This window comes from Aethalodelphis obliquidens, unplaced genomic scaffold (genome assembly GCF_003676395.1).
Source record: "Aethalodelphis obliquidens isolate GAN/ISIS:26980383/991018 unplaced genomic scaffold, ASM367639v1 scaffold18, whole genome shotgun sequence".
In the NCBI taxonomy this organism is placed as follows: Eukaryota; Metazoa; Chordata; class Mammalia; order Artiodactyla; family Delphinidae; genus Aethalodelphis; species Aethalodelphis obliquidens.
Window position 1 is genome coordinate 27,701,860 of NW_020837962.1, and position 22,087 is coordinate 27,723,946.

General features: G+C 39.6%; 1 protein-coding gene across 2 annotated transcripts in view; it reads left to right on the top strand.

The window, feature by feature from the left end:
* The first annotated feature begins 918 nt into the window (after nucleotides 1-918).
* HAO1 (hydroxyacid oxidase 1) overlaps nucleotides 919-22,087 on the top strand; it is a 65,241-nt gene continuing 44,072 nt past the window's right edge. Inside the window, exons 1-3 of one of the 2 annotated variants that reach the window (XM_027118346.1) lie at nucleotides 947-1,087; nucleotides 8,062-8,213; nucleotides 12,458-12,465. In XM_027118346.1, coding sequence (XP_026974147.1) covers nucleotides 8,190-8,213; nucleotides 12,458-12,465 — 32 coding nt within the window. In that variant the 5' untranslated portion in view covers nucleotides 947-1,087; nucleotides 8,062-8,189. Of the gene's footprint in view, nucleotides 1,088-8,061; nucleotides 8,214-12,457; nucleotides 12,466-22,087 lie in introns of both variants that reach the window. The other variant, XM_027118345.1, reaches the window with a different exon arrangement.

The following is a 22,087-nucleotide window of genomic DNA, read 5'->3' on the forward strand; positions in this document are numbered from 1 at the left end:
AAGGAACACAGTGCTGTTGCCGAACACTAACCAGGAGAATTCGAGAGGGGCCAAAAAGAAGGAGGAGACTCCAGCCCATAATATGTTCTGCCACACTCCCAGAAACCTTGCACTGGAATCTATCTTGGCTGAGAGGTGCGAGCCAAGAAGGCAAGAGGAGAGTTAAGAAGGATGCTGAGTCAGACCAAATATGGGTACAAGCAAGATGACTGGCCAGAGACTATCTGGAAAGCTAATGAGATTATCATCATCATAAAACGAGACTGAGAGTCACGTGGCAGAGCAGTCCTCCTGGGTTCCCTTACCCTGCTGCTTTCCCCCTGGGCGCCCTTTCTCAATAAAGTCTTTTGCTTTGTCAGTACGTGTGTCTCCTCAGACAATTCATTTCCAAGTGTTAGACAAGGGTCTACTCTCGGGCCCTGGAAGGGGTCCCCCTTCCAGTAACACATGCCCCATTCATTTCATAAGCTCTTTTTCATATATGTGCATGATGCTAACATGGAATGAAAATGAATGGGCAGCCTATTCCAGTACCAGTTAGGCAGCAAAGGCACATGCCCCGGGGAAGAAGCAGCCTTAGGCAGAACTGAGCTAAGAGCGGCTTTAGGCAAGTACTTCTCTAGGTTTTTAATTTTTACTCATTCTTCTGCCTTTTTTTGTTTGTTTGTTTTTTCTTCTGCCTTTTTAATGTGACAAACACCTAATCCCCTCCTGTTTCCTCCCCAACCCAACTTCTTCTGGCTTAGGTGTACTACCTGTTCTTTGGCAGACAGCTGCAAATAAAATTTCAAAGTCTAAGCATATGTTTGCTCTCTTAATGTACACAACAGAAAACTAAATCTGAACTTTGGAAAAAGTCTATTAATAATTGACAAATAACAGAATTGTCAGGATGTAGAAAGCAACACAGGGAAAAAAAAGAAAAATATCCCAGGGTTCGCAACAGGAAAATGTTCACCCGGCTTGTTTGCATCAGTGATTATGAACAACATGCAAAATCCATACTTCCAAAGTCTATATATGACTATTATAAATCTGGGGCAAATGATCAGGAAACCTTGGCTGATAATATCGCAGCATTTTCCAGGTAAGAATTTTTTAAAATCATATTTAAAAATTACACAGAGATAAATAAATATAGGAGATAGACAATAAAAAAAAATTACACAGAGACATTCTATCAAAACAAGATCTTTCAGCTGTAATGTTGATGGTGTGGAATTATTTGTCTAGATATTATGCTTAGTAGAGAGGCGAAATTCATAGGGCTGTGAGAAATGTTGGGCTTTAAACTTGTTTGAACATATTCCAAGCCTGGGAATCTTGAAAAAAGCTAACCCTAACTTTCCTCACTTGGAATTATGTGGATACATACATTTTTATACATTTAACTGTGTATAAAAATGGTGACAAATTCTGGTGACTCCATTTTCTTTTTCTCTGAGTATGACAGTGATGGTCTATTTTATGGTGTAGGAAACTATTAATATTAAACATAAGATAGCCATCTTATCTGGTCAAACCAGATCGGATGGTTGCCTCAGATGTTCCCATCCTGCTGGCTTTCCACTATTATTCATTTTGATTACCATTGTCTAAATTTTCACCTTAGATTCCAGTTTGTCCATATAGCATTACTCTTTCAACTTTGCTGTTTCATCTCTCCTTCAAAGTGCTTCATCTCTCTTCCCAAATTAGTTTTCCCTTGACTTTCATATTTCAAAGCCCAAGATGGTAGATATCATGGTTTATGTTTTCTATTTGTAATAAAAACAAGAAACAAAATAACTTTAAAGGAGGAAAACCCCTTTTTCTCTCAGCAATTAGGAAATGGTTTATTTGCTGGAGCAGGGGAGGCGAGCCCTCCATATACTATAGTCTTTGGGGCTCATTCATCTTATATAATAGCTTTTAGTGAAGCCAGCAAATGTCGTGGGCACTCATGGAGGATGAAAAATTAAAGAAAACAGGCAAAAAGTATCCAGGGGAAAGAATCTGCCTGCCTTCCTCATTTCTTCTTTAGCCTAGAGCAAAATCACTCAAAATCATTTTTCTATGTGTAAGTTAGGAGAAATGAAATCATTCTAACCAAGGTGGTTCCTGGCAAGCAGCACCGATTCAACTGCAAATCCATGCAGGAGCCTGAGAGTGGGGTGAAAGGGGGTGGGGGGCTTCCCAAAGCTCCTTCAAGCCTTGGCTTTGTCTCAGATCTTTTCTGGGACGCTGGGAGAGCTATGGGAAGGGAAAAGCTGGCAAAGAGTGGAGCGGCTTAAAATTCTGCATGATTTTTTCCAACTGTTATGTAATATTTTGGGGTCCCTTCAACATTTTCTGCTCTTGGAAGATGCCCCTTCTTGGGCCCATCTCAACTCATCACCAGGTGATGTGGTTTGCCTATTAGTAGTCTCCTGAAAGCAACACTTGAACACAAATAGGTAACTTTGTTTTTTTTTGTTTTTTTGCGGTACACGGGCCTCTCACTGTTGTGGCCTCTCCCATTGTGGAGCACAGGCTCTGGACGCGCAGGCCCAGTGGCCATGGCTCACACGCCCAGCCGCTGCGCGGCATGTGGGACCTTCCCGGACCTGGGCACGAACCAGTGTCCCCTGCATCGGCAGGCGGACTCTCAACCACTGTGCCACCAGGGAAGCCCACAAATAGGTAATTTTAACCAAGGAAATTTCAGGGCCTTGACAGGATGATGGAGTTGGTGTCCCTCAGCATTCCTTGGGGCACAATGCTCAGGTGACCACCTACTCCACTTATACACAGCCTTCCTCACCCCTTACCACCCTTCACCCCATGCTAGTTGATTAATTACCTCACACATTAAAACTCTCAATGGGCTCAATTCAGTATTACATGCTGAGGATAGAGCAGTAAGCCAGATGAAGAAAATTCTTGTCCACAGGAGCTTACATTCCAGTGGATGCACATTGACCTTGGGCCTCCATAGTGCTGGTGGGTTGAATTGATGCAAACTGGACCCAAAACAGTTGGCCCACTGGAGGCCTTTAAGAGGAAGCAAAGGGGTGTAGCAAAGCAGACAGAACACCTCTTCAACCCTAGAAATTCTAGAAACCCGGTGAGACACAGAAGACTGTGGTGACTTCCAAGATGTGGACTGGAAAAGTACCTCACGACTTCTGTGAATTACCTGGTTCTGCAGTGAGTATTCTCAGCTTACTCAGCCTAAGTACTGAGTAATTTAGGGTCAAGACACAGATAATGAGAATGAGGTTTCAATGCCACCTTTTCCACGAACCTTGATCATTCAATTTTGTTCAGCTTTAAAGAAGGGAAAAATGTATTAATCGACTTTCTCTGGAGGAGAGAGGATTATTATCAACCACCTGAGGAGTTTTTATTGCAGCACACATTGCCTATCTAACATCCCAGCTCCTCCTTTGCTGTGTAACTTGCTGGGTGGCCTTTCAGTCCTCACCCTGTGTCATCAAGCTGATCACATGGAACTAAAAATAGATGTTCTGCAGAGGTGGTGGTGGCTTTGGCTTGATGGGATGAAGGCAATCAGTCGGAAACGTCTCATTTGATTCAAATGAAGACGGCAAAATAAACAAACTCCAGATAACCCCTAGTGACACAATGGCAGAGTATTTTAAAGACAGTTATGACATTTATACCCCTCCCCATGCCACAAGTGTAGCAAATGGTCATTCACAATGACACCTTTTATCTCTGTACCAGCCCTGACAACCACGATTTGGAGTTCTGGGGACACAGGCCACTTATGTGACCAAATGGTTGCTTGGAGGTATTTCTGGCTAAGACTTGGGGCTCTAATCCTACTGTGTCCACTCCCCACATAAAAAAGGACAAATAAAGTCAAATAGATAGAACCACCCAGAAGAACAGTTTCCTATCGCAATTATAACAGGAACAGAGAAAAATGTCAGCTTGCTAGGTTTCATGGGGCCCGACCTGATTGGAGTTAATTTTCAAAAGAACAGTACTTTGTTTCTCTTACACATTAACTCAGGGTATCTTTCTAAACCGTGATCTGCACATATTTTGCGGCTTCTTGTGAAATTATCACTGATGGAATATAATTCTCTGATTTGGGTATTTAGAAGTCCTGTAATATTAGAAAAGGAAGCTCTCCTCGTCCCTCGCAGATCACTTAGCGACCCGGAGAATTGTGTGGTTTTCTTTCAAATAACAGATGGTAAAAGTGAAATCATTCCCTCTCTTTAATATTTGAGAAGCAATCTACACTTACCAGTGGCACTGGCAGTGTTCTTCTCATAGGTGTAAACGTCACAGGATCATTCAGCTCATTTGCACAACAGGTAAGTAAGCTGCTTTTTCTCTTGCATTATGAAAAGCAGCTAATTGTCTCTTGTTTTTTGAAGACACACACACACACACACACACACACACACACACCATTTCAGGAGATTCACAGGCCTTCTGAAACTTAACTACACACGGAGCCTTTCCAAAAATGGCTTGACAATTTAAATATGTTTACCATACTGTGTTTTATTCAGACTTAAATTCCTGCCCTCCTTCTTCCTTTACCAGGGTGCCTCAGAGGTTGATAATAATTCAGTTAAATAATCTTAAAGATCTCTCGATATTACAAATGAAGGGTAAAAAGTATGGTTACAAATACTGTGGTGTATTTTATATACATATATACACACATTCTGTAGGTTTATACATATATTTCATGTGTTTTTAATGCTTAGAATAACTAATTTCGAGAAATTAAGATGCAATATGATCATCTTACTGGACTTATTAATTCAGTGTGTTGAGTTGGTGGGATTCAATAACAGCACAGGACTTCAAAGCTGGGTGATGAGCAGGTGTCTTCTTTCATCAGTGTACCTCCTCTTGAGGACTGTGTGTATCACCTGATTTATGATAAATTAAAATCAAGGTCCTTGTTGGATGTGAAAATGTTGCAGGAAGGGGGACCCCTTCCAGGGCCCGAGAGTGGGCTCTTGTCTAACACTTGGAAAAGAATTGTCTGAGGAGACAATCATGCTAACAAAGCAAGAGACTTTATTGGGAAGGGGCGCCCGGACGGAGAGCAGCAGGGTAAAGGAAACCAGGAGGACTTTTCTGCCACGTGGCTCGCAGTCTTGGGTTTTACGGTGATGGAATTAGTTTCCGCGTTGTCTCTGGCCAATCATTCTGACTCAGGGTCCTTCCTGGTGGCGCACGCATCACTCAGCGAAGATGGATTCCAGTGAGGAGGATTCTGTGAAGTTGGTAGGACAGATCACTGGAGTCTCCTCTCCTTTCGACTTTTCCTGAATTCTTCCGGTTGATGGTGGCTTGTTAGTTTCGCGTTCCTTACCAGGACCTCCTGTTTAATAAAACTCATGCAAGTGTTTACTATTGGCCCTGGCCAGGGCAGGCTGTTTCAGTCAGTGGTTTCCCTAACAAAATGGATCCCAACTTTTGCCCCACTTATTTTAACTCAGGAAACCTATGAAAGAGGTTTATTATTCAATTGGCTCGATTATTTTGTCAATCTTCATAACTTTTTCCAAAGTGGAGGTCCTATAAGAGCAGAGTCCAAGGTTATAGTCAGCTACTGTTTTATGTAAGACTGTGGAAAAAAAATCTCTTAAATTGGGGGATGGGATTGGGTGGGGCTTGGAGAGCTATTGGAATTACCTGACAAGGTTAGTTGTAATCGCTCTTTGGAAGATTTCAAAATATGGAGGACTTTCTAGAGAACATACATTTCCCACTCCATTGATCTCATCTAATTTGGCCTAGGAATTGCATTTTGTGCATTGGTTGACGGGTGTCTGTAATGCCATCATCAAGGCAGGAAATAACGTGTGTGGGAAGCAAGAACAGTTATTTAAGTGACTGCGCCACCTAGTGGACAAGCGTAAAGCTACTGCCTGGAGATGGAAGTAGCTTGCCTTAAAAGGGGGAACCTTGCCTTAAAAAGGGGAACTGGATATTTGAAAATGTTCTTTCTGCCACACACACACACACACACACACACACACACACACACACACACGGCTGATGCCCCGCAGCTCTGTGTGTATGCTTCATAAAAGCTTTCATTGTTTCCTCAGCTCTATGTAAATATTAATGCCTTCCAAGGCCAGCGTGCCAACGGCTGCTATTAAATCTTTTTCTCTCATTCTAATAATACACTTAGAGATGATTGGTAGTAAAAAACTCTCTTCAAGGCTTCTGCCTCTCCCCCATCAGAATGGAGATCAAAGAATTACGCTGTGAGGGTCAGTCGAGAAGAACAGACTTCCAGCAGCAGAGCATGTGGTGTGACAGAAAATCATGACAATTATGGTGTTCAAAGGAATTGCAGAGAAATCACAGTTAAACTTCTTTATTATGCTTGCAAGGGCTGGATGTTTTTACTTTATTATGTGAGGAAGGGTTATATTACAGACCCTTAGCTATTCCTCAAGGCAACACGAAGACAGAACTTCTTCTTCTGCTACAGGAAGTAGGCTTCAGTTAAGACTTGGGAGGTTTGATTTATTTTGGTGACTCCCTTACTAAATCACACTTCACTGTATTGATAACAAATCTTGATCTATCTAGAAGCAGAGTTAAATCTAGGTCCTGAAAGGTAAGTGCTAGTTAGGTACGTATGTGTGTGTACTCACATGTTTATTGCCGTAGTGCTCATTAGGAATGGGGCTGTATTTTTTTCAGTTTTAATCAGTTACTAATGAGGAGAAAATAATCCTGAACAAATAAGAGATACAAATTTTGCTGAGAGAAAAGAGAACTAGTTTTCCTGTAAAATTTACTAGTTTGATTCTTGGTTTGTTAGTAACTTTCATTGCTACACAAAAGTATTACAGAAAAAGTAACTTAAGATAATGTTCAGGGGTCAAAAATTCAAGCCAAAAACTCATCTTTGCCAAATAACATTGTTCATGAAAATGCTCAATTAAACTAAAATAAAAACTTCCCTTATCATCATATTTCAATGGATACTGAATTCAGATCAAGGATTCTGAAGAAACCACATCAAATTTTAAAAGTAGTTCCCTGAAGCTACTGTCTGTAAGAAAAAATACTGCTGAAGTAGACATAGGATATCTTCTTAAACTCTAATCTAACCTCCATGCCATTCTATACCATCTTGAAAATGGCTTGGAAGAAGTGAAATGAAAGCTATATTCACACAAAAACCTTTAAGTGAATGTTTATAGTGGCATTATTTATAATCACCCCAAGTTGAAAGATTCCGAATGTCTCTTATCTTGAGAATGGATAAACAAACTGTGCTACCTTCTTACAGTGGAATACTAGTCATCAACCAAAGAGAACAATTATTGATGCATGCAGCAATATGGGTGAATCTCAGAAGCATTAGGCTAAGTGAAAGAAGCCAGACTCAAAAGTCTACATACTAGAGCTGACCTTTGAAAGTGGGTTTGAACTGAGCAGGTGCACATATACAGAGATTTTTTTCACTGAATCGGTGCTACACGATCCATCTTTGCTTGAATCCGTGAATGTGAAACTGGAGATCGGGAGGGTCCGACTGTAAAGTTTTTTCACTGTGTAAAGGGCTGACCCCCTCCACCCACCCCGCCCCCCGCCTTGTTCAAGGGTCGACTATATATGATTCCATTTGTATGATATTCTTGCAAAGTAAAACTATAGGGACAAAAAAAGAAAAAGATCAGTGGTTGTTAGGGGATTGGATGGGGGAGAGTTCCACTACAAAAGGAAATGGGGCAAATATTCAGGATGACTGAACTGTTCTAGATCTTGATTGTCTGGTTACACAACTTCATGCGTTTCTCAAAGGGCAAAAAACCATACACTCAAATGGTTTAATTCTATAAAATGTCAATTATACCTACTAAGAATAATGGCTTGAGAAGTTTATTATTCATCTTATTGTTAACTCTCCATCTTAACAACTATTAAGATTTACCGCATTTCCTTGAGCTTTGTAAAGGACTTTGCTTGCTGGGAAAAATAGAAGAATGTTTTCTCTTTCTAACTCAAATGTAATGTCAAAGCTTTGGTTATGCTTTTGAAATTCTAAAAACTTTTTTTCTTTTTCAAACATTCTAGGTGGAAACTTTATCCACGAATGCTCCGGAACGTTGCTGAAATAGACCTGTCGACTTCTGTTTTAGGGCAGAGAGTCAGCATGCCAATCTGCGTTGGGGCTACTGCCATGCAGCGCATGGCTCACGTGGATGGGGAGCTTGCAACTGTGCGAGGTAGGAACAAGGTTCTCACTCAAAGGGACAGAAATGGGCTAATATTTAGTGACTCCCTTCTCTGTATGCATCAAGCAAACACTTCCCTGGATGTCTTTATACTCACAAAAGTTAAGCTCATTGACTGGCATCAAAATGCCTGTTCTTGCACGTCCTGCTCTTCTACCTTCTAGCTGTACGACTCTAGCAAGATACTCAGTTTTATCAGCTGTAAAATGGAGATAAAAATAGTACCTACCTCCTTGGGTTACTGTGAGGATTAACTGAGTTCACATATATAAAGTATCTAAAACAGTACCTGGCACAGAGTAGTGGCTCAATGACTTTTAGTCGTATTATGAGTATCAATATCAATATCTCAAAATATCGAGGTCTGAGAAATGGACTCACCCGTGGTCACACAGCTAGGCAGTACAGAGATGGGCTCAACTTCATGGCTACCTAATTTCAAAGCCCTTGCTGCTTCCCCCAAACCACATGATTCTCACCATCAAAGAGCAAATGCAGTGACTTGGTTGTGTTTTCTGCCATGGTTTTGGACCATGATTCATTTACTGATAGGTTATATTCCCAGTAGAGCATTTCCAACTGCCTTAGGAGGGAATGATGAGAAATTCAAATATGATATGCAGAAATTCCTAATTAGGGCTAATTTATTAACTTCCCAGTCCCCTAGCAACTATGAATGTTTGAAAGGATATGTGCAGTGATAAATCTCCCCACATTCTGCTTCAGAAACACATATAAAAGTTGGTAATGAAGTCTATCTGATTTTTTTTTTTTTTTTTGATGCTGAGCAAGGCAGGAAATTCAGGACCAAAGAGCAGGAACTAAATACTATTTTAAAACATTTTCATTTTAAGAATTAAGGATCTTGTGGATTCGCTTCCCTCCTTGAAATGTCTTTCACAAAATACTGCCTGGACTGTCAGCATGACACAGTGAGGTTGTGCTAGAGAGACTTAGGTTAGAGTCTGGAGTCGCTTTAATTCTAGGACCACACACAGATAAGTGTGGCCACAGCCATTTGTCTACAGTAATCCTGAAATATTGAGAAGGAGAGGGAAAAAAGGGAAATGTATCGGTCTATTTAAAGTTAGGATAAGAGAGGACTTTCTAAGAATGCTATAGATAGCAACCAGTGAAACAAAAGCAAACAAATCAGCACACACACAAAAATGGAAATTTCCACACTCTCAAATATCTATAAAAGTTTAAAACAAATGACCAACTAAAATGAATTGAAAAATGAGACTGCAAAGAGTTAATGTCCTTCCTGTGTAAAGAGCTCTTTTATTTGAATAATAAAATAACATATAACCCAAAAATGGAGTAAAAGATGCAATTGAAAAAAGGCAGATAAGACATTCACAAATGGAGGCATAACAATAACAAATAAATGTATGAAAAGCATTCAATTTTTATCCCATCCATAATTATCAAATATAAAATTATAATTTTATTTTCTGAATATCAGATTATTATTTTAAGATTACATAGGGTGATTAGGTTATACGCATGTTGAAAATGTGCATTTTCAAATGCTGGTAGGAAGAGTGAAAAATAGAATAATCTTTTTAGAAAATAATTTGACACTATGTATCAAAGCTTTGAAAATATGAATTCCAAGTGATGTTATGAATTCTCTTCTAGGAATGCCAAGGAAATAATTATGATTTTGAGGAATGACATCTTTGCAGGGATTTTCATGCCTGTTATTTTTAATAAGAAAAAAGTCAGGAAAACACTCGAATGTCCCATATTTGGAGATTGGTTGCAAAAAATAGGATGCATAAATATGGGCTAAACACTTAAAAATCATATTATAGAAAGAGTTGAGTGGCATGGAAATATGTTACAATATAATAATTTTTAAAAAGCAGTTACAAACAATAATAAGGTCATATAATATATTTATTTTTGAAGACCAAGAACATAGACCACACTTTACAAATTTTTATTTATGAGTGATGGGACTATTCCTGACTCTATAGTCTTCTTATTTTGGTCCATGTGTATACAGTTTTCTTTGAATTATTTTGCAAGAAGAGACCAATAAAAGCTAAATTTAAAAGAAGAGAGAAAACTGGAGAAGGAACCATGGAGTGGAAGCGAACGAAAGGAAGTGAAGAAGGCAATAAGCAAAGCTCACTTGGTAAAATGCCCTGGAGCCTGTAAAGTATTTTTACATATATCATTTTATTTGCTATTTGACAGGTGTCACTGTCCCCATTTTATGGGCAAAGAGCCAGTTCCATAGAAAGCAGGTTTTCATAGTTAGTAATTGATAGGACTTACTCTCCAAATCACCTCTGATGGCTCCTTACTTTTGCTGGGGGTGGGGTGGAAAGAAAAATGAGAAGAAAGCTTACTTAGAAACTATAATTTGACAGCCTAGGCAGTACTGTTTTATCTAACATTATTTCCTTCTAGCATTAACCATGAAACATTATTAAATGCCTATTGGAGTCTTATCCCTTTAGATTTATTTATTTATAAAATGATTACCATGTTCCAGGCACTTTTCTAAGCACATTACAAGTATTAAAACATCACATCCGGGCTTCCCTGGTGGCGCAGTGGTTGAGGGTCCGCCTGCCGATGCAGGAGACACGGGTTCGTGCCCCAGTCTGGGAAGATCCCACATGTCGCGGAGCGGCTGGGCCTGTGAGCCATGGCTGCTGAGCCTGCGCGTCCGGAGCCTGTGCTCTGCAACGGGAGAGGCCACAGAAGTGAGAGGCCCACGTAACCCCCCCAAAAAACAAAAACAAAACATCACATCCCCTGAACAGTCCGAAGAAGTAGGTACTATTATTAAGCCCATTTTATATAGGAGAAACAGAGGCACACGGCAGATGCCCAGGGTCACACAGTTCATAAATGATAGAGATGGGATTCAGACCTAGGCAGTCTGGCTCCAGAGTCTGGGCTCTTAACCACCTTGTGCTGCTTTTAATTTCCAGAAAATCCCATAAGTATCATGAAGGGAAGCCCATGTATCTGTAAATCACATTCCCTAAAAGTAATTAATTTGTCACTTAAGGTGCACGCAGAGCAGACCCCGCCGGGGGAGTGCAGGAGACTGAAATACTTGATAGACATTAGCATAAGGTAGAACAGGCAGAACAAAGAGGACGTGGTGACACTGAGGACGCAGAGGAACTGGCAATGAAAGGTTATACACACCAGGTTGGAGAAGCCAAGATCCTGAACACATTCCTGTCAGGGCAGTGACATGACTGTTTATATTCCAGATTTGTGGTAGAATCATCCCTCAAGGATTTCAACATTCTTAAGGTTTTCTTCGACCTTCCAATTACTGTCTATGGATTGATGGTCTTTTTAATATTAAGATTAATCCCCCAAACAGGTGCTGATCCGCTCATAACAAAGAGTATTCCTTGGCTGATACATTTTGATGGCAGGTTACTTGGAAGGAAAGAATGTGTGCCTGGAACAGATGCTATTGGTGCCCAGGATATATTCCCTTATTACTTCGCATTTTTATCAGAACCTGCAGCTTTTTGCCTAACATTTTCTCTGGCAGCAGGAGCTGATGAATGGGGGTGGTGGTTGGAAGTGGGTGAGTGGAAGGGCATCCCTCTGGCTGGTGGATAAATACCTCAGCTCTCTTTGATCAGGATAACTGAAGCATCTTCTAATCCCATCACCCAGGGTTTCCCTAATAAGACTGAGCCCCAGTTGCCTTCAGAAGTTACCTGCCCATTAGCACACCCTTCACTGGCTGCCTCCCATCCCTCTTTCACTTTCCTACTCCGTCAGCTCACCTTGCCATCATTCCCAAATACAAGACTCAGGCTCATAGCATTGTCTCATTGTCAGTTTCTGGAAGAATGCAAACCAAGACAATGACTAACTGAGTATTTGTACAGCCACAGGCAAATTTAAGGAAGAGTGGAGGAACGTACGTATTTGGTAGACACTGCTTTCTTTTCTCAAAACTCAGAAAATCAACATGGAATTATGCAGCTGATATTTGATTTACTCTATCATTTCCAAATATGGAAACTCTCTCAAGCTAGCCTGATCCTTGGGGAAACTGTGAGATCTATGCATGGATGTTGCTGTGGAGGATTTTTTTCCCCACCCTCCTAATTATCTGCCCCCTAATCAAGTTTTCTTTTTTCCAGGGTCTTTGTCCTTAGCTAGAAGGAGAAACTGGGGCCAAGTTCAGAGGGTAGGGGTTAGTTAGAAGCCATCTCTGGAGAAAGTGTTCCTGTTAGCCTGGTCAGTAAGAGTAGGTGAAATAAAATCCCCAGGGAATGGTCTGGCCTGAATAATTAGAATGAGCATCTAGAAAGTTCTGGAAGTTGCTGTGGTACCATGGTCTTGCCTTCGCAGCTGGTTCTCCAGACTTCTTCACAGAGACTTGCTTCAGGGGTCATTTGGTCTTTCTCCTTACCACTGTAGGACATGTCCGCATTTTGAACTAAGCCCAAGAGCAGAGCTTTCTTCTTTACATGACTGTGTGGTTGTAGAGTGACCAATGGAGCTACTCTTTCTTCATTTTCTAAATGGCAACGAGTATAGGGTTGCCAAATAAAATACAGGGAACTAGTTATAGTTGCATTTCAGATAAAAACCAAATCATTTGTAACTGGTATCCTATGTTTATTTGCTACAGCCGGCAACCCTAGTTAAATGAGAGATCTTACCTCTAGAGGCTCTTGTGAGGGTCACATGAGATAAATACCAGGAAAAGCTTCCCAAAATGGGGCTCAATTTTTATTTGCCCCTGAGATTCCAAGTCCCTAAAATATTTCTCTCCCATACATTAAAAACTCACTTTCAGAAAAGTATACTCCATTTATAATATCTTAGTGGGAGTAAAAAATTGCTCTTTTTACTTTGTTAAAGATGTTTTTGTTTTAAGCTTTATGCAGGAACCTGAAAAAATGACTTTAAGGGCCAGGCTGGTAATGTAAATATCCAAGGAGGGATGAAGTTAAGAAAACAATAATGCAAGCTCAGTGGTGGGGAGGGTACCAGACCCAGATTGCAGGTTCCATCGAAGGAGGGCAGCCACATCTTGGCACTAGCTAACTGATGCCCCATGGGAGTGAGGATGTGGGGTGGTTGCCAATCTTCAAAAATTTAAGAGAAGCCAGAAATCTTGATTTTAATGTGCAATGTCCTGGTTTTTAAATGTTGGCAAATAAATCAAAATTCTTTAAAACACTGTTTGGAGCAACAATGTGTGGGCCAAGGCAAATACTTTTGTGGGCTACAACTGTCCCCTGGGCTGTCCAGCTGGGGCATCTGATTTATGTGGAAATTCACCACTAACTAGTTTCACTCTCTAGGATTATGTTTCCTCACTGATAAAGTGAGCTGCTTACATGTGATCAGTGGTTCACTTCTGGTGTCGCAAGGAGGCTGGAGTTGTTTCCAATGATCTCAAGGAAGTTAAGTGTGTCACTGAGCACACAGCTACTTGTGTTGCTTGTTGGGACTGAAAAGAACGGTGCTTTAAAGAAAAAGTTCTGCTGCTAAGACAAGAACAAAAAGAATACTCAAAAACATAAAACTCCCAGCAGGAGTAGATGATCTTTACAATTTTTTTCAGCATACAAATAACTGGTTTTGTGCCCATTTAAGATGACATCAAATACAAAAAAAGAGACCAAAGTCAAGACCTGCCCCTCCTGACATTGCTGAAATCCCCCCTCTCTCCTTTACTTTCCACTCTATGCCAGCCCTGGAGGATATAGACTGTGAAGTGAGCATCTGCCTACATTGGATTTTCATTTCTCAAAACTGCATTCTTGGGATAGAAGAGAACGATCAGATAATTACTGATCTCTAGATCTTGCTGAAAACAAATAGGTGTTTAATAAATGCTTACATAAATTTTAAAAGTGATACTTCAAAGTCTTGTGGAAAATGATGATAACGACCATTTATTTAGCAATTAATGTGTGCCAGGCAATTTGAATTTATTAACTCATCTATCCCTGACCACTGTCTTAAAATGTGTGAGCCCCAAGCCCTGAGGATCTTTCTCTGACTCCTGTGCATGTGGAAACTGAGGCTTGGAGAGATTAAATACCTTGCTCAAGGTTATTAATCACTTACACAATGCTGTCTATAATACCCTGGTCAGTTGCTGATATTTCCAAATGTCATTAACTGCAGCAAGACCCCTAAGGCAAGCTGTATGCTATAGTCTTGTAATATTTACTATAAGTGTTTTATGTTTTTACAGTTTTATCCTTTTAGTTTTGAGAGTATGGAATAAGCCACAGAATATGAAACTTATTAGGAAATAAGAGCCTTGTGCAAAATTCAGGAGCATAAATAAAGGGGCTTGAATTTTAAACAAATGAAAATTAAAACTCTTTTAAGATGGAAGGAAAATAACCAGAAAACTCTCAGTGGAGAGCAGTTTGCTATGCATTGTTTTATGAATAAGAGATTTATTGCAGTGGATGATTTAGTCAACATTTTAATAATTGACCATTATTATAATATTTAAGCAGTCAGATAAATGCCTCTACTTATAATGGCATATCGTTTGAAACTCTACTAGATTGGTTTTTGATTTTTTAAGTTTTATCCTTCACATAAGCCTCAGGGATGAATACAGAATCATTTCTCCAAAATATTTAAAATATTGAAGAAAATAGCAATAATAAACATAAATGCTAGTAGCACATAAGGGAGGTGGTCTCATTAGGTTAAATTTCCATCTTGCAAAATAAGTAGAACATTTCTGATTTCTCAAAGAACCAATTAACAAAATGCTTACTATAGCATTGAGGCTTTTAGGACATTATGGTGAAAATCTCTCTGGTTTTATGCACAGTAGCTGTAATAAAATTTTATTTTGTACTCCATGGAGGTATGCATTAGCTCTTTTGCTCCATTTAATCATGGGAAATCAAAAAGAAAGAGAAAAAAGGAGATTAAATATTTACTTATCCTTTTGCTTCTGACTTGTTATGTGGACAAATGCCACATGAGGGAGTGCTGGGACCTCAAATAGAGAAAAATTAAAACCCACTTAATGCATTCCAGGAATGCTCGGCATATTAGTAAATTCTTATTAAACTGTCAAAAAAAAAAAAAAAGATTTAAAAAAGAAATTCCTGCCCCTGGATGCAATTAGAGGCTACCACACAGAATTTGATGGGTCATAAAACCATTAAGTCTAAACACTTTCTTTTTGAGCCTAAAAGACCAGAACATTCCAAAGTGAAGTTTTGGGACTCAGCTATGACTTGGCCACCTATTAAGGTGCAGGTGGAACAGATTGCAGAGTAACACAAAGACCCCAAAGAACTGAATTAGGGTGTAGGTGAGAGCTTTAGCTGTTGAATTTTCTGGATTTTCCGAGATTAAGTGATCAGCCTTAACACTGAGTGAAAGACCATTCGGCAGGAAAAATTGTCATTTCCTTTACTCCAGACCCAAACGATGTATTTTTGAAAGCTTTATTGATATATTTATGTGTTGTACTAGGTGATCAAGTAGATATACATTTCAGCATACCTACAAGGAAAATATCACCATTATTCTTAATTTTATCTAAATCCAGGAAGCACCAGATTTGCTTTAAATGAAATTTTACTCTTTCTGAGGTGAGTGCCTTTTATGCACCAGGTGCTTGGACTTTTCATCCCTATTATTAATCCTCGCAATAGATCTGTGAGGTCATTATTATTTATCATTCTCCTCAGCTGACAGTGGAGGAGAAGGACACCTTTGACCAATGTCTAGTGTTGGTGAGTGGTTAAGATGAGGTTGTTGATCTGTTTCACTCTAGAGTTTAACCCAGTTATTTGTCTTCATCCATTATTTTATCACTTTTACAGAGAAGAAACAAAAGTAGGGAGGAATAAAGGAGAAAGGATAGTTCACTAAAACTTTGTCCAAATTACATTAGTTAAACATTTGGAAGGGGATATCTCTTTGCATCATTGTAGTAAAAAAAATCAATTCATACCTTTTCTTGCTTTTATTTTCAAACTCTTTTATCTCAGTTTTGTGTTCTGGACCTTCTTTTTCAATAATCAAAAGTCAGTAGGGGCTTCTCTGGTGGCGCACTGGTTGAGTCCGCCTGCCGATTGCAGGGGACACGGGTTCGTGCCCCGGTCCGGGAGGATCCCACATGCTGCGGAGTGGCTGGGCCCGTTAGCCATGGCCGCTGAGCCTGCGCGTCTGGAGCCTGTGCCCCGCGACGGGAGAGGCCACAACAGTGAGAGGCCCGCGTACCACAAAAAGAAAAAAAAAAAGTCAGTGGACATGCTCTTTCTGTACATACACTCACACATGTTACATCTACATACACATGCATATATATTAATGATTATAGACATCTTATATATGCATATATATAAATGTATAATTCATATATAAAAATTTTCAAAAAGTGATAGATTCAGTGTTGAAATCACTTTGCAATGAGACAAACTTCATTAATCCAAAACAGCTATTAAAAAATTAGACTCCAGCTATCTTAAAGACCAACATCAAATGAAATAATTTCTAGTATTTTGCACCAGAATTTCAGCTATTGATCAGCTTTCTCAAGAGCATGAGAGTGCTTCTTCTCAAATTATTAGTGTGCCTGATGACCTTAAAGATGTGACAGTGAGAAGTCAGAGGCTGACATATATATTCCAATACTGAGGTTGTTAAATTGAGAGAGGTTGATTGAAGTCACCACGTGCAAACCTGATACTCCTTGAAACCATCATTAAAAGGCATCTCACTGTGGAGTCATCTCCATGCCATCAGCCAGTTATGACAGGACCTGACGACTGAATAAAATGACAGAATAATAGCCTGGGAATCGGTATAGTAAAGCTAATGTTTTTGTCTATTGCAGAATTCTGCCCCAGAGATAAAGTAGGAGCAAGGAAGGGAGGGCTAAGATGTCATTGGACTAACTGTTCCTTGAAAATATTTCCATACAATGAAAAAGAGTTCTTGAGGTGTAGTGACATTATGACTGCTCAAGGTTACTGTTCCAAATTCAGACGATGAACCATCATGAAAACACTGGTTTCTTGGCCTTTTGGGGCAGTATTTAAATCGGTTAAATTTTCTAAATCGTACATGAATATTTGTTTGACCACTTCTAAGTATTTCACTCATGATTATAGTAGAAGTTTTGTTCTTCCCTTAGATGACTGACTTCAGAACATTCTTCTTCTGGGTAATCTCAATGATAACTTTAGACATTAAGACAATAACGTTAATTGTGTCTTTAACAAACCTGTGTAATAATAGTTCCTGTGCAAAGAAAGGCTGACCCACTCACTGGCTGGTAAGGGTAAACTGGTAGGATGAGAACACTTCAGTGTGTCAGACCCTGAGTTTAGAACCACACAACTGCTTGGTACTTTGTCATTGCATATTTTCCCCATTACATAATGACTTCCTGTGCAGAGGACAAAATGCGTTTTCTCAGCAAAATTTTCAGCACAGCTGTTTTGGTGACTAAGTTTTGCAGGAGCTTTTTAATCAAATGTACCTAAAAAAAAGCCCCTTTGGGCCCTTTCATCATATTATCCCCTTTCCTTTAAATACATAATTTTGGAAGCTTAACTCACTTTTCCCATATAGGAAAGTTATTTTCAAGGAAATAATTTGTACCCAAAGTAGCACGTTGCTTAGTTGCTCTGCTCTAATCTGGATATATGACTTATCCCACATGAATTAATGTTCCAAATATCAGACATTGACTCCCATTGATAACTAATAGTTTACATTTTCTCTGTTGTTGTTTTTCTTTTTTTTTTTTTGTGGTAGTGAATAAACATCGTTCTCAAATGTATTATAATTCTCTCCCTTGTCAAGCCTAGCATGATGAACTTTAGTTTTATTTGATGATTCAGCAGCTTATTTATATGTGTAAGGTTGTTGGTGCTGACATTAAACATTTGGAAGCTATTTTATATTGGTAAATTGTGCCTTCTTAACTTTGAGAAACATCTTCTTTTTCCTCTTCTTCTGTCATTTTATTTTTATTCTGTTGCTTAATTTTGCCTTGAATTTGAAATCTAGGAAGTTAGGAAAATCTTGGATAAGCAAGGTTATAAAATATGTCTGATAATGGTTAAGTGTGCTGAGAGGTTGTTACTGTAATGCAATTTAGTTCCTTGACTTTAAATCTAGCAAAAGATGAATGCATAAGAAAATGTTGCAAAGGTACCTGCGCCCCTCTCCAGAGGGACAACAATGGAGAAGAAAGATTCAGCAGTATGTGGCTGGCAACTGACAAGACAGGAGCCAGCTGCTATCCCCCGCCCGCCCCCGCCCCCCCCCGTAACACCACTGGACAGTTTCTCCCTCCTGTTTCCTATAAGGTCCTGTCATTACTCAGGCCATCAGATATATCCAATTAACTTGCATGAGTCCTTGTGAAAGAAGATATCTACTTCATTCTTCTTAAAGTATAGTCCATGAAACAAGCATCAGCATCACTCGGGAGCTTGTTAGAAATATAGAATCTAAGTCCTATCCCAGACCTATTGAGTCAGAATCTGAATTTTATCAACATCCCCATGTGATTCCTGTGTATGTCGAAGCTTGAGAAGCACTGGACAAAGACTTGGAATGAAAGTTTGTGGTGGTTCCCAGCCAAAGGCATAACTTAAATCCTTGAAGATGAAACAATTTTGGGTGTAGCATGAATATCATTTCCATCCGAAGATCCTCTAAGACCTTCTGAGAGCCAGCTGATTTCGTGATGACTGCCTGCAATGAGCAGGAACTGCGAAGCAGACTCTAAGATACACAAGAGAGACGTGTACAAAGCAGTTTTCAATTAAAGAATTGGGACAGGCAGACTTAGCATCCCTAAAATTTAAGGCCACGATAGGTTTCCTGTCTTCTCTACTTCACATCCAGATTACCTGGATTAGAAATAAATGTTGTCATTAGGCTTGATGTAAAATGAAACCTTGGCAAAATTTAGAAGTACAATTGCATTCCGTAGCCACAGGGAGGATTTTGCCAGCTCGTGCTGCTTTGCAAAGCTATTTACCTGTTCTAGCCCAGCCAAATCGCTAAACGTCGGAGTTTAGCATTTACATCAACCCCAGGGGTGGCTGAATTCATATCTAATATGAAGTGATGTAAACCTTGGTAGTTGATTACAGGTTTCATAGTGTAGGAAACTGAGTTATTTCTATTGAATGGTGGTCTGGGGAGGAAGAATTAACTTGATCTTATGTCAGATTATTGCAAACCCTGAAGCATTGCCCCAGCCTAGGGCATGTGATTTAATTCTAATAAGAAACTTCATTTGGATAGGTCTGAGGATAACTTTTATTCTGTTAAACACATTGCACCAACATTTTCCACTAGCCCATAGCCCACTTTGGGGTTGGGGGAGGGGTTATAGCTGATAATAAACAATGATGCTAATCTCATTATTTCCATATCATTATATTTACAGTTGTATTGCAAATAAAAGAGGAGAGAAACCAAAAAGTGTAGGGAGAATTTGAAACCATTGCTTCTAGGTATTCCTGCTAGATGGCTGGACTTAGCAAAAGCTGGCAGCCGCATAGATTTACCACACAGTTCTCTCCATGAAAGTCTGTAGGCAAATAAAGGGTAGGCATGAGGAGTGGGGAAATGCATGTTTTTGTTACACCTCTTAGATTATTTGCTTTTGTTTTGTCTCTGACTTTCCAAAAAGATGTACACCCTCGGAATGTATTAATGGAAATGATCAGCCCTAGCCCAGAATTCCTTGGCCTGGAGAAATTTCCTCTCTCCCTTAAGTGCTTTCTTGCTTCAGGTAGTGAGAATTTGCCCATATATTTGCAAGGATAAATGAGTGTCTTACGCATCAAAACCATTGCAGAGGAAAGCTGTGTGTTGAGAAGATTGTGAATAATGAGGAGAAATCCAGGTCCTCGGCAAAATTCGGAAAATTTAAAAAGCTATCTAGAACTTCTTTTCCCAAATAGTATTAGACATTCTCTCACTTAACCCTTTACAATTGTTTAGCTTTAGAGTTTACCAGAAAACATCCACAAACATTGTCTCAGTGGACCATCTGACAACACTATGAAGTGGGCAGGGCAGCAGCTGTGGTTAGACAAACTTTGCAGATGAAATGTGCCTCAGTTGGCAAAGCTGGGACTGTAGCCCAGGCCTTCTGACTCTCAATCCATTGGATCTTGTCTTTCTGAGAGATAGATGTTACCACGTAGGTCATTTATAGGGTTTTATCTTTGATGTTTCAAGGTCCCAAACCTTACTAGTGTCTCATTTAGTGGTGTGTGTGTGTGTGTGTGAGTGATATGCATTTTTTAATAGCAATGGCATAATGTATTCCTATTGCCTCTAAATAAAGAAGAAAAAGAAATGTCAAATATAAACAAAGTCTGAATATATCTAGAGCATTTAAAGTTTAGGTGTCTATCCTTGAAGATATATCTTAGGGATGATGAAACAAAGAGCTTGTGGAAGTAAGGAAATAGTCATATGGGATCAATGTTTACTTAATGGTGTAGCCTCCTGGGTACGTTGTTTCTAGGATACCCTCACTATTATGAAAGCCAAGATTTTTAGACTTGGATAAATACTGGGATCCTCATCATGGGCAAGAGCCAGGCCTTGCCTTTACAATAATATCACCTCAGAGATGATCTCCATTTTGCCAGGTGTTGGGAAAAGGTGACATGCTTTGGAGTTTTCTGTTGCTGCACCACATTTTGGGAATGGAGGTCTATGAAAGTTGACCCCTGCCCTTTGTAAAATGAAATCTGACAGTTGCTACTTTTGAGAGCAGGTGAGAGTTTCTTTGTGGAAAATGAATAGGGAGAGAAAATGGACTTCAACCATTTTGAGCTTTTGACGCTAGACTAGGATAACTCGAATTAGAATTTCTCAACAAAATCTGACTATGCTAGGTGGTTTACAAAATTCAAAAGCTTATAATTTTTGCCCCCCAAAGAATAATATGAGCTGGAAGGACACATGTTTATCTCTGAGGCCAAGGTGATATTTGAAATATTTAGCAACCTGTAGAGCAAAGACTTTGACCAATTGCAAGAGATGCTCAGATGTTTTTCTCTAGTGCTCTAATGGTGGTCTGGATGTACCCAGCTCTGCCACGCACCAGCCTTTAAATTGCTGGATTGTGTGGGTGTGTGGAGTTTGGGGAATCCAGAGACTCCTTAGTGAGAGAAAAGAGAGATGTCACATTGAAGGGACTCAGGAAGAGGGGTCATTTACTTTGGAGCCATGGTTATTTACAAACAGGAATGGAAGTATTTCAATATTTCAACAAGCTGAATTGTCATGCTGGTATGTACCAACGGAATCTTAGATCTGTCCTTAGTGGAGGTAGGAATATTTTTGACTGTCTCTGTGAGTGGTCCTTGCAAATCCCAGGCTCCCTTATCTCCTTCTAACATAAAACTGTGTTGAAAACAGTGGATGTAATTCATCAATGTTTTTTCTTATTTTAAACATGTTTAATGGAGTATAGTTGCTTTACAATGTTGTATTAGTTTCTGCTGTATAACAAAGTGAATCAGCTATATGTATACATATATCCCCATATCCCTTCCCTCTTGCGTCTCCCTCCCACCCTCCCTATCCCACCCCTCTAGGTGGTCACAAAGCACCGAGCTGATGTCTCTGTGCTATGCAGCTTCTTCCCACTAGCTATCTGTTTTACATTTGGTAGTGTATATATGTCCATGTCACTCTCTCACTCGTCCCAGCTTACCTTTGCCCCTCCCTGTGTCCTCAAGTCTATTCTCTACGTCTGCATCTTTATTCCTATCCTGCCCCTAGGTTCTTCAGAACCTTTATTTTTTTAGATTCCATATATATGTGTTAGCATATGGTATTTGTTTTTCTGACTTCACTGTCTATGACAG